This window comes from Carassius auratus, chromosome 9 (genome assembly GCF_003368295.1).
Source record: "Carassius auratus strain Wakin chromosome 9, ASM336829v1, whole genome shotgun sequence".
NCBI classification, from domain to species: domain Eukaryota; kingdom Metazoa; phylum Chordata; class Actinopteri; order Cypriniformes; family Cyprinidae; genus Carassius; species Carassius auratus.
The window spans coordinates 20,226,905-20,244,457 of NC_039251.1; the positions used below are offsets into that span (position 1 = coordinate 20,226,905).

Sequence of the window (17,553 nt, forward strand, 5' to 3'; positions counted from 1 at the left end):
ATCAGTGCTTGGCTATTAATGAGGTAAAGCTAAATTAAGATAATCCTCTCAAATGGAATACATAATCATGTAAATCTCTAATCAAAGCTCTATTGTGTTAGTGAAATACAGCACAAGCCCCAACAAAATCCAACCTGCTACTGCTCCAGCTTAAGAAAAAGCTGCTCAACAGCTGAACCTTCTGGTACAACATTTACAAATATAGCTAATGCGAAAGAAGAAACTATTTCTTGTATATAGTTATTTTCTTGTCTAAAACATAACAATATAACATAGAAAACAACTTGAAAATCGTTGATAGTGTATCCAGAAAAGCAGGCAGAAGTTTTGTACAAAACCTCCCAGCAGCAGCGGTGACATGCCGATTCTTACCGTCATAAACTGCTCCAGGGGTGTCCAGTTTTAGAAGTAAATATGAGGTTGTAAGAGACCCGAGGCAGGGAGCAGAGAGCCCGCTCAGAGCAGCAGCGGTAGCCTCATATTGACCCACTCCAGCGCAGCACACACATTCAACTCAACGGGGCCTCCGGGTCCTGTAATCCACACAAACTCGATCCTGTGGAGCCAGTCCGCGAGGACACTTTACTATCCACTCGACGGGACCACTAGGGCGGTGGAAGGGATCTCGCAGAGGAATAAAAACGCATTTCCCACTCTGGAGGTCGGCTCATCGGGATCAGTCACTTCTCAAGCTGTGTCTCCGTTCAAAGTGCTGTTACATTGAAGGAGCCGCAGAAGCAGCAGCAGTGCTGAGTGTTACATTGTAACATGGGCCGACATCTCTCCGCAGCGCCACCAGCGGCCGGGGGTGGAGTCACAGCCTGGGGAGGCGGGACAGACCAAGACAGACAGACAGACGGATAGCCAGAAAGACAGATGGATAGACAGACAGACATATAGACACACAGATGGATAGACAGACAGAAAGATGGATAGACAGACAGACAGACGGATAGACAAAAAGACAAACAGAAAGATATATAGACAGACAGACAGATAGGTTTTCAGTACTGCTATTAGAATCAACGTGGTTTGATATCTGATATGAGCGGGCCACAACTGATTATTCGGATACAACCTACCAACTGTTGAAGCAATGAAGACATTTACGCTGCTAAGAGGATTTTTCATCCGGGTAGTTTATGTGGACAATGGTGACATCTTGTGGTAGATTTGTGCTGATGCTCCAAATAACTTGTTTTTCACTAAAAAGTTTTGATTACTTAGTGTAATCCTTATAATGTACTATATGTTAGATACTTAATTTATTTGTATTTACTGTATGTTGTTGACTATCTTAAAATGCTATGTCACGTTAGTCCCTGTACGGTGAAATAAAACAATTCTAAATATATTAGTAGCTATAAAACAACAGAAAAACCTGTATGGGTAAAGGTTAACACTTTTTTGTTTTAATGTCATTGTGATGGCATAAATACAGTGAGGAAAATAAGTATGACACATCAGCATTTTTAATCAGTAAGGGGATTTCTAAATGGTCTATTGACACAAAATATCCACCAGATGTAGCATTCAAGCCAAATATTGAATTCCTACAAAGAAATCAGAACATTCAAGTACATAAGTGGCATCATAAATAAAGTGAAATGACACAGGAAATAAGTATTGAACACACTTTAATACTTTGTAGAAAAGCCTTTGTTGGGGATTACAGCTTCTAGACGCCTCTTGTATGGAGAGACCAGTCGTCTGCATTGCTCAGGAGTGATTCTGGCTCATACTTCCACACAAATGGTCTTGAAATCTTGAAGGTTCCTTGGGCCTCTTTTATGAACTTTCTTGAATGTTCGCTCCATAGATTTTCTATGAGATTTAGGTCAGGTGATTGATTGGGCCATTCCAGAAACTTGATTTTCTTTCTTTGAAACCATTTCATGGTTTCCTTGGCCTTGTGTATGGGATCATTGTCTTGCTCAAAGGTCCACCAGGTTTCATTTTCAGCTTTCTGGTAGATGGCAGCAGATTTTATCCAGAATGTCCTGGTACATTTCTCCATTCATCCCGCCTTCGATAATATGAAGTCTGTCAGTACCCCTTGCTGAAAAGCAGCCCCGAACCATGATGCTTCCACCCCCCAAACTTAACTGTTGGTATGGTGTTCTTCAGGTGGTGGGCAGTGCCATTTCTTCTCAAAACATGGTGTGTAGAATGACTGCCAAAACGTAAAATTTTGCTTTCATCTGACCATACTATGGTCTCCCAATAATCCACAGGCTTCTCCAAATGTTCTTTCACAAACTTTAACCAAGCCTCAACATGCTTTTTTTTATTCAGCAATGGAGTCATGCATGCTGAGCGTACATGGATGCCATGGCGGTTCAGTGTAGTGCTTATAGTTTTCTTTGAAACAACAGCTGCTGACGCAAGGTCTTCCTGAAGTTCTGTCCGAGTGGTTCTCGGCTCTTGGAGAACTCTCCTGATTATTATTTGAACTCCTCGGACAGAGATCTTACCTGGAGCACCTGATCGTGGCTGGTTTATGGTGAATTGATGCTCTTTCCATTTCCAGATAATGGCCTCCACAGTGCTCACAGGAATATTCAGTATTCCGGAAATGCACCTATAACCATCAATATGCTTTTCAACGATAAGATTACGGAAATCTTGAGAGTTCTGTGCTTTTACCCTTCATCAAGTCTTTCCTGTGTGCCTCCTGGGTAATGAGAAGCCTTTATAAGTCATCAATTAGTACTGATAGGGGGCAGGGTTTCTCTCTCAATACTGACAGATTTCAGGTGATCTTTTTTGCACCTTATCTTCATGTTTTCAATATCCCGTGTCATTTCACTTAATTTATTATGACTCAACTTGTATACTTAAATGTTCTGATTTCTCTGTATGAATTCAATACTTGGCTTGATGGTTACATCTGGTGGAAATGTTGTGTCAATATCCCACTTAGAATCCCCTTAATGATAAAAATGCTGATGTGTCAAATACCTATTTTCCCCACTGTAAATATGTATGGCTGACACATATAATATATAGCTTAATGTCTCATAATTAATAAAATGTAACCTAATCAGCAGCACGACACTTTGACAGATGTAGACTAGAAAATTATGAACTTAAGTTAAACTGTTTATTTGAAAGAAAGAGAGGACAAGTTATCTAGTGGTGTGTTGTACCATTTCAAAAGCACTGTCCATTATACAAATGCAGTACTACAATATGATCTTCACATGGTACAAACTAAGCACATATATGCTTTTAAATATGAGAGTTCATACTTTGTCATTTTTCAAAAGATTTAAAATCTTGTCCCGTCTAGATGTGTAAGGGGCGTGTCTGAGCTGCAGCAGATGTCCAGGAAACAAGTTTCCACTGGTGGCATACATCTCTTCCCCTTTTGTGCCCATTAAAGAGCGCAAGGTCTTGTTCCGTGTCAAGATTTTGTCATAGAACTCCAGGCCACCCTTTGCATAATCGCTTGACAGACATGCTGCACGGTTGTCCGAGCTGTAGTCCAACCACTGGCTCAGAGCATCAGAAGCCAGGATATAAGACAGAACCCCTAAACCCACAGCAAACACATTAACACCAGCCCTGAAGAAGATGGACCCAGCCTGGAGCCCAAAGATCTGCTTGAAGGCTACGCTATATATACAAGCCCCTGCCAGACATGCTGGAGCCACTGCAGCGTGCAACATGGGACCCCCAGCCCCCAGACGAGCCACTTCTCGGGCTATAGCAAACTTCTGTGCCTCCTCAGAGAACACCAGGGAGTTTTTGAGAGCAGCGCCTGAATCACTGTCCCACTGCAGCTCTTTGCCATTGATGAGAATAGTCCGGTTGGTGATTCCTGATGGATCATCGGTGGTGCTGTTGAAGTTGGCTGGGATGCTGATCTGCACTCCAGAGGGAAGCCATGGAACACCTGCCCCTACTGGGTGAAAGCCAAAGGCGGCAAAAGCACTGAAGTTTTTAGGGAAGCTGACAGCGGAGTCTTTGAGAACCTCTTGAAAGACATTCTCAAGCTTTTCCGACAGGCTGGCTGGTTCTCCTTTGTGCCAGGCCTGGTAAACTTTTCTGTATGTATAATCTGGGAAAACATGATAGAACATGTTGGCAGAAAATACCCCTCCACAGCCGACAAGGAGCAGTGGTGTCCGATACTTCTGAATAAACACAGAGAGTCTCAGAAAAGGCGAAGCCATCACTTCTCTTGCTTTCGACCTCTTGACTACTCTGTCAAAACAAATGACACAAATACATTATTAATCATAAATATATAATCTTTGCATTTCACATCAAATGGTATATCTTATCAATAACCTAACGTGCATATATAAATACTTATTTTCCAAAAGCCTTAGTTTTTTTATCACTTGGTTTATGTCTCTCAAGCCCTTCTTTTCCTAACTATACTGTACATTTTCGAATAAAGTCCTAAACACATTTCTTCAAAGACTTTAGGTAAAATATCAATTTAAAAATATATATAAACCCGTAAGTTTTCTCTTACTTGCTACGTTGTGCTCATTCTTACAAGGGCAGCACGTTATGGAAGAAGCAAACTACCGCAAGAACGCTTTACGACAGTTTTGCGACAACACAGACGATTTGTGGACTCCATAGAAATAGAATAAGGATTAGAATCGAAATTAAAGATAATTCGTACAACTAAAAATGGGGATGGAGTACGTGTGTGTAAAAAAAAAAAAATCACAAATCACATACTCTACGTTTTGTATTCCTAAACTAGTGGATATCGGCGTGTTTTATTGGCTATTGTATGTCGCTTGTGAATGAGTATATTTTTTGACTAAACAAAAAAGATCCACCGAGCGCTTCCTAGAGGAACCAAACTTTTTGACTCGAAGAAAACAGAAGCAGAAAGCCTCTATTTCCCTATGCAGTGAACTTTTCTACGAAGTACACTTCCAAAACAGGCACCCAAAGATTCATTTCATACTTATGTCAGAGCGCCGGTTGGGCACCGAAAGACCCATAACAATTTATATATTTTTCTTTTTTTCTGTTGTTCACATTTCATCTTTTAATATATGATAAATACCAACCACTATACTTTCTATTTAACAGTATTAAATAGTTACAATTACACCTGTCAAATGTCGTCCTCTTAAGATAAATAGACGAAATATAAACTTATTTTTATTGTCCTTTCAAATCTAATTATCTTTTTCGGATCTCACACATCATTAGTAATAAACTCAGCTGCCGCTTTAAAATTGATGACGAGGCTTCACGCAGAGGAACAGTCCATTTGCGCTTTTGGGGGAGATTCTTCCGTTTACGTGACAATGTACGGGTTTTGAAAAAGACAGTGTTTTAGGAGAAGCCCTGGGAATATATGCACCGTTGTTTGCTTCAGATGTGCAATGCTGCTAGTTAAATAAATAGAAAATGAATTCAGTATAAAAATTGGGAAAAGAAACGCATCCACCCCGTCGAAACCATTCTATTTATAGCATCAGCAGTTGCGATGTGAAGATTGTTACACTGTAATTTCATAAGGGCGGAGGAAAATGTCTTAATTTTTCATTTAAGCTGAAGGGCAGGGTCTGTTTTGCTAAGAGCCTGTTTGATAATTCAGAAATACAGGGATGTCGAGGAGGAGTCGGGATTTTTGCACACTTGGTAAATCAACCAACCCATGACTGGTGAGTTTCCTGACCAGAGTTTGGTGATGGTTTTTGATGATCATTTATCAGTAACGTTAGGTACTCACTCATGTGTGTCATCCAAGACATAACCCTTCCTCGAATGTCAGTTTATTGCCCTCGGATTCAGGTCGGTATTGTTCATAATCATCATTAGTGTTTATTAAATAAGATAACTGAACGGAGTGACTGATCTCACGGATACGTCAGTACGCTGCGTTAAAAGTGACGTCATCAACGATGGCGAGAAGAGCGCAGGAAACTTCTGATTAAAACTAAATATAGCTTTACAGCTGTGTGGAACTGATATAATGATACATTTAGAAAATAAATTATAGGCTACAATTTTAATAACATTAGAGGAGTTAAATGGTCTGAATCCAGGCCCGTTTTTAGTATTATCATCATCATTATTATTATTATTGATTTTTATATTTATGCCTTCTAAATGTACCAAAGTGATAATTCCCTATTTTTTCATTCGATAATACATCGATAGTAAATCATAAATCTTTTAGTCTTGAGCATAGACCTTATAAAAAAAAAAAAACATGGACATAGTGTCCGTGACGTCACCCTTAGGTTTCCGAAGAGCGTTTTTTAAGCCAAAAGTGGGCGGAGCGGGCCATCGCCATCTTGGCATCGCGTCACTCTGGGGCACTGTTGGGAACATTACTTTAAAAAAGTAATTAGTTATAGTTACTCACTACTTGTTTCAAAAAGTAACTGAGTTAGCAACTGAATTACTCTATAATAAAAGTAACTCATTACCAGGGAAAGTAACTATTTGCGTTACTGTACAAAAAAAGTTGCTATATGTCAGAGATTTCTTTTTTTTTTTTTTTTTTTTGCAGTTTTCACAAGTTTTGCAGTTTTCGATATTTATTGCACGTCAACAGACAGCAAGAGTTTTATCCTGCACTTCAAGTATTATCTTTGTAAGAAAAGTGTTTTTGGCCACTAGCTTTGTAGATGCGTGTCACACATTACATGTACACATTACATCTCCACCTTGAAAATGCCAACTTTTCATCGGATTGCTCCTGACTCGCCATTTCTGCTGCTGCTGCGAATCTCTGTTTAGCTGTTGCGTGTGTGACTGTGTCTGTTTGGCGCCGCTGGCGCTGCCGCGTGTGCCGGCATGTGTGTAAAAACACTGGCTCTGATTGGCTACCATGAAACACATGACACTGCCTTAGCCAATCATAATCGCTTATCTCCTTAGTATTAACCCACCTGCTCACTCACTGTGTGAGTCAGGGGTGTGTTCGGATTGCATAGTTTATTAAATCAACGCATAGTAACGCACCTCATTTAATGTTCAGTAACGTTAACGGCATTGTAACGAGTAATTAGTTAGATTACCCCGTTACTGAAAAAATAACATTGTTACCTAACGCGTTCTTTTAAACGCCGTTATTCCAAACACTGCTCTGGGGTAATCAAAAATGGGCAAAAAGGCGGAATTTTGTTGCTGAAACCATACCACACCTAGCACGACGGCGGTTACAGCAGCGGCAATCCACCTGTCACTCAAGTGGCCACGCCCTTAATTATGTAGAACTTTAAGGCTTAATATAATTTAAACTGATGAGTTATAAAAAAATCATCCCCCTCATAGTTGTCCTGGAGGGTAAAATTTGCTATATAGACCAAAATCTTTAAACATGTTTTTTCCTGCTGTAAAGTTGGCATTTTAACATGGGGAGTCTATGGGATTGACTCTCTTTTGCAGCCAGCCTCAAGTGGCCAGTCGATGAATTATAGTTGAAATCACTTCCGTGTAGGCTTCATGAGAGAGAGCGGGAGGTTGCCGCTTAGTCTTGAGTCAAGACTCTTGACTGTCGGCGCTGCACGAATTAGCTCACATGCTTCCGTTAAACGAAACCGAACAGAACCGATGCGCGGGACTCGATGAAAGGGAGAAAGGGGCCAGAAGAAGCAGTGAAATGTAGCAACATCACTGACCTGTTCAGGGTGTCAGATGCTAGTCAGTTTCATCTGTAAATATGCTAGATAGTTTTGTCTTGAGATAACAATTTAAAAGTGTGTTCAGTAATAGAATTTTTCAACAAATATTGTACTAATTTTGACATGTAGGCACTTTAGAAAATTATTTAATACGTAGTTAAAAGGTTTTAATCAGTAGATGTTAATGTTTTTTTTTAAAGAAGTCACTTCTGTTCACCAAGCCTGCGTTTATTTGATCCAAAATACAGCAAAAACAGTAATATTGTGAAATTTGTACAATTTAAAATTTCTATTTAAATATATATTTTAAAATGTAATTTATTAATGTGGTTTCAAAGCTGAATTTGAATCATTACTTAAGTCACACGATCCTTCAGAAATCATTCTAATATGCTGATTTGCTGCTCAAAAATATTATTATTATTATGTTGAAAACAGAGTCAATTTTTCAGAAGTTCAGAAGAACAGTTTTTATCTGAAATAGAAGTATTTTGTAACATTTTAAATGTCTTTATCATCAAAATAATAATGATAATTATTATGAATCCAAGCGTTTGGTATAGTCCATAGGTAATGTTGCAAAAGCTTTTTATTTCAGATAAATGCTGTTTTTCTGAACTTCCTATTCATCAAAGAATCCTGATGTACTTAACTTTTTGTTTTAATTTTTGATAATAATAAATGTTTTTTGAACAACAAATCAGGATATTAGAATGATTTCTGAAGGATCATGTGACACTGAAGACTGGAGTGATGATGCTGAAAATCCAGCTTTTTGATCACAGGAATACATTACATTTTAAAATATATTCAAATCGAAAGCATGTTATTCTAAATAGTAAAATCTTTCACAATATTAATGTTTTTGCTGTATTTTGGATCAAATCAATGCAGGCTTGGTGAGCAGAAGAGGATTCTTTAAGAAGATAAAAAATAATCTTACTGTTCAAAAACTGTTGACTGGTAGTGTATATTTGTATGAAATATAGGTTCGTTAAGTCTAGGGTATTTAAGTCATTTTAAGATAAATAGCATTCTGTGCTAACAAACTGAAATGAGGTGGTTGTTTTCGACAAGGTGGACACATACACATTATAGGATTGTCTCTGGTGTCAGAAATTGTTGTGGGTGTACAGGCCATATACAAAATAATAATAATAATAATAATAATAAAAGGACATCTTTGTTCCCTTGTTAACCCTAATAGGTAGGCCAACATACTGCTCCAGTGACTAGCTGTTGTACCCCAAAATATACAATTTTGGCAATGTTTTCTGTGTGGCCTGGATAATTGTGAGATTTCCCCGCCTGAAATTGCGTCCCAGTCCAGCCCTGTCTGGCTCCAAACCCTTTTTAAAATAAAAGACAATACTATAAACAATACTGTTCTGTGTAAGCATAAAAGGCTATTAGATCATCTAAAATGAAATACGAAATGCAATCAGTTTCTGTCACCTAAGATTAAAAGTTTAAGTAAATCATAATTAGAAAATAATGTCATAATTATGAGATGGTAAATCATAATGACATAAAAAGTCAAAATGATGACATTTAAAAGTAAAAATTAACATTAAATAATTACGAAAAAAAAGTCAAACTTTTTAACTTTTTGTCTTCTTTTATAGGTTTATCTGAATGTGGAAAGATAAAATTATAACTGTACAGTTATTAATGTATTTTAACTTGACATAACCCTGTGATTATTTCTCAGTGTTAGTTATTTTGTTATAATAATGTAGTTAAAATTCACATGATAAGTTCTTTGCACTTTATCAGCTATTTAAAATTTACTTGAGAAAGAAGAAAATGCGGCTAAAACACTGGAGAGAGAGAGAGAGAAAAAAAACCTTTCCACTTAAACAAAGTCATACAGAACAACAACATTTTCATTTTTGGATGAACTCCGCCTGGTGCCTGCAACTAAAGTACATGCACTGTGATCATAAGAGGTCAGTTTGAGGTCTTTCTCATGGGTGTGTTTGGGCAAGAGGTTCATATAGTTCTCTTATGAAAGTGAGATCACTCAAATATTCAAGCCTGGTGGAATTAGGAAGGAAGTCTACTCCTTCCTCACATTGTGGGCCACAGGAAGGGGTGGCTGTCACCCACTGACAGACTTTTCCTCCTGAATAGCACACACTGCCCTGCTCACGGGCCGGGCAAACACTTCTTCATTAGCCTAGCTGACTTCTCCAAACTCTTTGCTCTGCTACTAGAGTTGTCTTTTTAGGTAAGAACGTGTTTTTACTTATTTTCATACAACTTTTAGGTTCAAATGGTCCTTTCACCATAGCTCTGTACATAATATCATTGGGGCACTTTCTTAAGAATCTTGTGTTATAGTTTTATACAGCCAGTCTATGTACTGTTTTGTTTTGTGTAAGTACTGTAGCTTAAGGAATGTGTTGCATTTGTACTTTATTTTTATATATTAAATGTTTTTTCTGCCCTCTTCTATATTAGAATCAAAGATACCTATGTATTTAAATACACATTTGCAAGGCATTTAAATAAATATATGAATATAATCAACATTTTGACATCTTATTCTTGTCCTTACATTCTCCTTCAGGGAGCTTTGTTTAATTTTTTTTTTTTTTTTTAGACTGTCATCAAAAATAAAACAGACTTGGGTTTGGAAGATTCAAGGCTTGTGTTGTGCAGAAAATAACGGCAATTACAAAGAACCACACTGTCTGTGTCTAGACCATATCCTTTGCAATGCATCCCTAAATTAGCGCTCTGCCGAACTATTCCCAAACCACAGAAATCCTCATTTGAACGTTCAGCAGTGCTTTCAGCTTCTTTACTTCATATAAAACACGAGAAATCCTCATAACTGTCATCTAGCTCATGCTTAAGCTTAAATAATGATCAGGGATAACCTCCTCCTCTCTCTCCTCAGGTGTAGCTGTGATCATGGCAACCAGTGCGGTCCCTAGCGACAACCTCCCAACGTATAAATTGGTGGTCGTGGGAGATGGAGGCGTGGGAAAGAGTGCTCTTACCATCCAGTTTTTCCAAAAGATTTTTGTGCCAGATTACGATCCTACTATTGAAGACTCCTACTTGAAACACACAGAGATCGATGGCCAGTGGGCTATTTTGGATGGTACGTGCCAACACCTCATCAAGTGTAGTGATTTTCTGCATTATAATTAATATTTATGCTTTTAGTGCTCCCATAGTGTTCTGTGTATCTGCAGCCTTATCAGTAGGCTGATATCAAGGTTTTAGCATCACTGCAGCTCAACGAAAATCATGGCTAATGCAAAAACCAGCAAAAATCTTGTTGGTAGCGGTTTGGTTTGAAGTTACTGTTGGGGATCTGAAAGTTCAAATTCATTCTGCCTTCTAAAGAATGGTTGGTTCATGTAAATATACTCTGTTTACATGGGTAGAAAATATAGATAATATTATTTAAATATAGAAAGGGATTGAATATTTTTCTTATACTATTTTAATAACTTTATTTTTCAGTGTATAACATGACAACAGCTTGACCTGGTCATTAACTTGTCCCTGTTACCTTCACTCCTTGCAGTTTTAGACACAGCAGGTCAAGAGGAATTCAGTGCCATGCGAGAGCAGTACATGAGGACTGGTGATGGTTTCCTCATTGTGTTCTCTGTGACGGACAAGGCCAGTTTTGAACACGTCGACCGCTTTCACCAGCTCATCCTACGAGTCAAAGACCGGTTAGAAATCATGTGTACATACAAAACTCAAGTCCACAGCTCATTATTGACACCTCAGTATATTCCTTCCTTCCTTTTTCTTTCTTTTTTAACATATTTTGTATTCACCAGGGAGTCTTTCCCTATGGTTTTGGTGGCTAACAAAGTGGACCTGGTGCATCTGAGGAAAGTGACAAATGAACAGGGCTGTGAGATGGCAGCCAAACACAACGTGAGTCCAACCAATATCACGGCTATATGTAAGACTGACAACAGTGGAATTTAACTGTAAGTGAGCCGACAACTAATAAGAGTGTTTGTTGCAGTTAAAGGGATCAACCAAAAATAACAGATTCTGTCATACTCACTAGTGGTCGACAGATGTATCGACAAGGCCGATATATCGGTTGATATTTGGCATTTATCAAATATCGATATCGACTGATACATTTTTATGCTTGGCCGATGTGTTGGTGGCGGGACTTTTATTTATTTATCTTGTGAAGTGTGCAATTTTAACCAGCATGATCATGTGTTCAAAGTAAAAAAAAAAAAAGTATTAATTTATTTGGAAACAAAAATCCAACCTTTTTAACAATAGTATATGTTTTTGTAATTATTCTGATCTTGTTTAAATAATAATCCATTATTTTCATCAAAAGATTTGAACATTTACAGTACTTAATCTTACTTTATTTCGTAACTCTTATTTAAAATGTCAGATGTAAATTTTAAAGTGTTCAAGGAAGTGTTTAAAAGGCTGAAAGGAATGAGTGACTTCATGCAGTAATTTCTGAATCTTTCTGAAAGTTATATTTTTGGGCCTTTTATTTTAAGAGGACAGTGGAGAGATGATAGGAAAGTATTGGGATGAGAGAGGGGAGCAGGATCAGCAAAGAACCTCAAGGAGGGATTCAAACTCGGGTCGCTGTGAGAGTAGTTGTGCTATTTGTTTTACGCACTTACCACGAAGCTGGTAACCAGTTCTAATTCTGAACTATTTCTTCAGATTACTTACATTGAAACAAGTGCCAAGGATCCTCCAATGAATGTGGACAGAGCCTTCCATGAATTAGTCAGAGTTATCAGGTAAATAAAACTGATCTCACGTATGGGGTTTTTCTCATCATAATGATGAACTAGGATGATATGCAAGAACAAATAAACCTGTTACCATCTACTTCTGCCTACCCAGACAAGGGTTAAATTGACACCTTTCTCTTTCACTTATTCTTTGTCTTTTTAGAGAGCAAGTTCCAGAGCGGAGTCTGAAAAAGAAGAAAAAGACAAAGTGGCGTGGAGACCGAGCCATGAGTTCTCACAAGCTTCACTGTGTGATATTGTGACTACCTCTCCAGTCGAAATCATCAGTGTTTGGCGACACAAACTGCCAGAGAGGACAGACTAGAGATCTGCACTAATCAGAGGACCACAGCCTTTATCAAAAGAACTGGCATGAAGTCAGACTATCTCTTCCTGTCTCAGGGAAGCATATTAGGTGAGTCAAGGGAACACTGCTGCCAGACCAGGGAGGAGAAATCAGTACAACACGTCTAATTTGAAGCACTGCCGGAAACAACACAAATCACAGCCAATCAGAAAATATCTGATGTTTAAATTTTAAAGACCAATGAGATCTAGAAAGATCCACCAAACCTAAACCATGCCCCATTCACACACCTACATTTAAAACTGTCTGCAGCTTCCAAACATTCATAGAATTCTGTGGATGATTGTTTTGCAGAGCTGTTTGAACATTGTTTTCAGTAGTTACTACAATTATGAAGGAATATTGTTGTTTTAACCTTCAAGGAAGTCTCAAATCTGCCTTACAAAGGTATATTTATTGACACGTTTGGAATATGTAGCTATAATAGAACTTGTTTAAGAAGACGTAAGTGTTATTGAGTGATATGTTGTCAACATGGTTAAGCACAATAAGTACTGACATGATTGAAGGGCCCATTGCACTAGCAAGATTTTTTGCACTTTCAGTATTTACTCATGGGCTTTTGTTGTTTAAAATTGCCTTGCGATTTTGATTTTGTTGCACATTTACAGTACAGGTGCCCTAAGCCATTATTATACATTTTTATTATAGTCAGACAGAAAATGCCCTCAACTAGCTGACAGATATTCAATAAATAGGTTCTGATCACATGTCCTGGTGACCGCTCTGTACATTAGAAACACTCCCCCATATATATATACTATAATTTGTATAATGAAAAAGTAACATGGTTTCATCACAAATATTAAGCAGCACAACTGTTATTGATAGTAATAAAAAAAATTATTGAGCACTAAATCTGTTTATAAGAATGATTTCTGAAAGATGATGTGACACTGATAACTGGAGTAATGGTTTGCCAATAAAGGAATACATTACACATAAAAAAAAATAAAATAAAATAAAATATATATATATTTTCATATTGTAAAAATGTTTGTTTTCCTGTACTTTTGATCAAATATGCATCAAAAATCCAGCCTTGTTGAATATAAGTGCTCTTGCGATTTCAACATTTTAAACGGTTGTGTACCTTTTATTTTTCTCCATATGTCATATGTGATTGAATGTTGCCGAGAGTAAAGAGAGAAGAGTATGATTCTGCTGGACAGGTTATATTTTATGCTTGATCAACCTTCGGTGTTCATCAGTTTGTCAGACCTTCCTGTGCCTCAGTTTCCTCTGTGTTGGACCAATTTATGTGCCTGTGCCAGTGTGATAATGATCAATTTCTTAATCACTGGTTTCTCTAACTGTTCCCAAAGGACAAAGAAGCTGAGCCCATCTGCGGTTAAAAAACCAGGGACCCTTAGCCAAATGTTATGTTGTATTGTTCAATACCGCTGTGCTTTGCTCTCATAAATAAATCAGTAAGGAACCATATCAACCCTTGCTGTTATCTGTTGAATGAGGAGTTTTTAGTTGTTATTGTTGAGAAACTTCAGGTCTAATGAGCTAGAGACTACAACATATCCGGATGCAATGTTAATGACATTGGTTTAAATGGACAGAGATGGATTTCCAGATGTTTTACAGTGTATTAGACTCTCCTAAGTAAAATCACAGCATTCTAACAATACATTCCATTTTGATCCCCTACAATTATTGTTGTAACTTTTTCTTTTTTTCTTTGGTTGGTCATCTGCATTAAACACTCCATAATCAGAGCCCTGCTGGCAGTGATGTCATCAACCGGTGTAGTAGTTCACCTCTGTATATGAGATCAGAGATCATATTAATCCAATTCCATGTTGTTATATTATATGATATAATAGATCTGGACGAGCTTTGTTAAGCATTAATCATTGTTTACATGCACTGCTTGTAAATGAGGACCTGAGTTGTTTTGCATTCAAAGGTCATCATGGGTCTAATGGATTTCTGTTGCCTTTTTGTTTTTGTTTTTGTTTTTGTTTTTTTGAGAATGAAAGGAAATATTGTGTTGTATTACATTTCACTTGTTTTACAATGTTAATGTTTATTTAATAAGAAACGTCTCAATCATAATGAACTTTTGTTCAATTAAAGAAGCACGTCAGGTTGGTTATTGCTGTGCAACAAATGCTTTGTTTGCTCCATTTTTCCCCCTGATAAATTTGTTTTAATATGCATGTCATTATGATAAGGATGCTCTGCTTCGTTTCAAGTGACTCGGAAGTAAATGACATGCCAAGTTGCCTTGGGTGGTTTATGGTTTTTAAATAAAAGATTCTTCATACACCGTGAAGTTAAGTGTGGAATTTATAGGAAGGTGATTTCCTTTTGAATGTGCAGGTTTTGATTAGGTACATATGCTATAGCTTTACATCTGCAATAAATGTTTAATGATTTTTAAACTTGCTGTATATAAGTTTCTGCACTTGATGCAAAATTGGATATTTATAAAAAAAAAAAAAAAATAATAATAATAAAAGGATACGTTTCTCCAGCAGATGGCAATAAAGCACAAAACATGTTTGCAGAGGCTGATATTGGGTTTATTTGATGCACAAGAAAGTTTGATTCATAATCCTACATGAACATTTAAACTAATCTGTTTCCTCTTGATAAATTAAAAGACCAAACTGAAAGAACAATAATAACATAATAATGTCATAATATGAGACAAACATAATGTTTTTATCTTTTGTTTAATGCTGAAATAATTTCATTAATCCGTTCTTATTGACAGAGGTATAGAGAAAACTGAAAATGATAGACATAAGAAAGAGGAACAGGGTTGAAAAATGACAGAAGACAGATTTTATCTGGTGTGTACAATGCTAGAATAACACTAGTATAAATAAAATTCTATGGTGTAATATGCTCCATGTCTTTTGCTATGTATAACAGATTTGATATTCATGACAATTATGCTTATATTGACTAAATGAAGAATGAGAATTTGATTACTTTGACATTACATTAAATCAATAATGTATTTTACAAAAATAACGAGGCTTCAAAGCAAATTCTCTAACTCTTTCACAAAGTTCCTTTGAGGATTCACACTTTGAGTCTGACTCTAACATCCATCATCAAACACTGAGTGTCAGAAAAATATAGATTATGCAATAAAATGTGGAATTTTAAAGAGCTCTGCATTTGATTTCTGCTTACAGTAAATTAAGCCCTAAAATAACTTTATTCTGCAGGTTTGTGGCTTCACCCTGTACAATAGCCAGCTGCTGCTACTTAGTGCTTCAAAAAATATAGTTCAAATATAATTGTTTTGATGCTTGCCCTGCAAAGCCATTAGCGGTGCACTAAATGGTAGCGAGTGGCATTCAACTGACTGGTCCCTGCGCTGACCTGCTCCATGTAAAGAAAAACGACTTTGAAGGGATAATTCACCCTCAATTCTGTTCAATTCTGTCATATTTGAACAAAAAAGAAGATATTTTGAAGAATGCTGGTAACCAAACCATTGACAGTAGGTATTGACTTCCATAGAATGAAAAAGAATACTTATGATAGACTTGGCGGAAAATGGTTATACACATTCTTCAGAATAGCTTATTTTGTAAGAAAGAAAGAAGCTCATAGGTTTTGAAAAACATGAGGTAAATGATAATAATTTTAATTTTTGGGTGAACTATATCCATGCACTCAACTGTGACAGCTTTAATAACATAATATAGGGTTGGGGGCAATCGGAGATAATGAAAGACAAAATAACTTTATATAATTCAAGTACTACAAAGATAAGTATATAATGCATAAGTGCAAAGTGTATAGTGCATCATTTTGGACGCAACTTGTGACTTTAGAGGACCTACATGCTAAGGAACTAATGGCTCTGAAAAAGAGAAAAACATTCAAAGCTCAAGAAAGAAGCATGTGTTAATGCATTCGCTTATCCTTTTTTTTTTTTATCACATAGCTCATTAAAAACCCCAGACATTTACAGGAAGGTCACATTCACCTCCTACTGTTCTACAGATTCTGTGAGAGCACACACAACCAATACATGCTTTCTGAAGAAGCGCCAAAGAATGGAGTCAATTGTTGTATATTTCCTCTGTTTATTTGAATCTTGAAGAATTTTCAAAACCTTCACATTTTGTGCCCTTCTCATACTGAAGACCTTGACATCCATTCAATTCAAAATTGCACATGCTACGAATGGACACAGTGTGTCTTTGTAATGCTTGGAAAAGCTATCTACAGTACACTGTAGAATGCATACTTTGGTTTACTGCACTTGTTGAGCTGCTGAAATTTAACTCATATATTGATATTCATATATTGAAGATCATTTGTAACATTTAAATATCAGAGTCAAATTCCTTCTGAGTAAAATAAAGTCAGTTCAAGGCCACATAACAGTCATCCTGCAAGAGGACCCATAAAAAAATGTGATAAATAAATGGACAGATGTATGCTTGTGTGGATTTTTGTTTTTGTGTGAGATTGTGATGACATATAATTTGATATGACTTGGACTTGTGAGCAGTTAACATTTAGCTAATATTCAATTCACTGCGACCTTGAGTACTTTTCTTATTAAAATTCTCAAATACTGACAAGTTTGATAACCGCAGGTTATGAACATTTCTTTCAACTGAGAGACGAGGCTATATTAGTGATATTTCGGTTTGGCAATTAAGGAAAAAATCTCAAAGTTCAAAATAAGAAAATAAAACTAAACTAAACTAAAACTAATAAACAGCACAAAACAAACTCTGGGTGAAAAACACCTTTATGAGACAGTTCTTTTTAGTGAATGAAAAACATATGATACTGTGAAACCAGTGAAGTCAGACTGCTC

The 17,553-nt window shown here is 36.9% G+C and overlaps 2 protein-coding genes across 4 annotated transcripts; one reads left to right on the forward strand and one right to left on the reverse strand.

The window, feature by feature from the left end:
- Nucleotides 1-2,875: 2,875 nt before the first annotated feature.
- Nucleotides 2,876-4,568, reverse strand: LOC113108672 (transmembrane protein 177-like). The gene is made up of 2 exons (XM_026271943.1): nt 4,487-4,568; nt 2,876-4,209 (listed from the first exon to the last, which is right to left on the reverse strand). Exon 2 carries the CDS (start codon nt 4,176-4,178, stop codon nt 3,246-3,248), a length of 933 nt encoding a protein of 310 aa, XP_026127728.1. The 5' UTR covers nt 4,179-4,209; nt 4,487-4,568; the 3' UTR covers nt 2,876-3,245.
- An 871-nt stretch (nt 4,569-5,439) lies between these two features.
- mrasa (muscle RAS oncogene homolog a) lies at nt 5,440-15,030 on the forward strand. Of its 3 annotated transcripts, none has more exons than XM_026271944.1 (6): nt 5,440-5,645; nt 10,522-10,728; nt 11,161-11,314; nt 11,426-11,525; nt 12,303-12,382; nt 12,540-15,030. In XM_026271944.1, the coding sequence occupies exons 1-6, from the start codon at nt 5,639-5,641 to the stop codon at nt 12,637-12,639; spliced, it is 648 nt and encodes a 215-aa protein (XP_026127729.1). In that variant the 5' UTR covers nt 5,440-5,638; the 3' UTR covers nt 12,640-15,030. The 3 variants fall into 3 exon arrangements, with proteins under 3 accessions (XP_026127729.1, XP_026127730.1, XP_026127731.1); XM_026271945.1 differs by lacking the exon at nt 5,440-5,645 and adding an exon at nt 9,474-9,846 and having other exon boundaries at nt 10,222-10,728; XM_026271946.1 differs by lacking the exon at nt 5,440-5,645 and adding an exon at nt 9,474-9,846.
- Nucleotides 15,031-17,553: the final 2,523 nt, after the last annotated feature.

What these genes read in the sequence shown, in the direction of transcription:
- LOC113108672 (XM_026271943.1), bottom strand. Translation starts at nt 4,178, where the DNA reads ATGGCTTCGCCTTTTCTGAGACTCTCTGTGTTTATTCAGAAGTATCGG.
- mrasa (XM_026271944.1), top strand. An exon ending in CCAGTGGGCTATTTTGGATG is followed by an intron (nt 10,729 to 11,160) that starts GTACGTGCCAAC and finishes CACTCCTTGCAG; the next exon opens with TTTTAGACACAGCAGGTCAA. An exon ending in ATCCTACGAGTCAAAGACCG is followed by an intron (nt 11,315 to 11,425) that starts GTTAGAAATCAT and finishes TGTATTCACCAG; the next exon opens with GGAGTCTTTCCCTATGGTTT.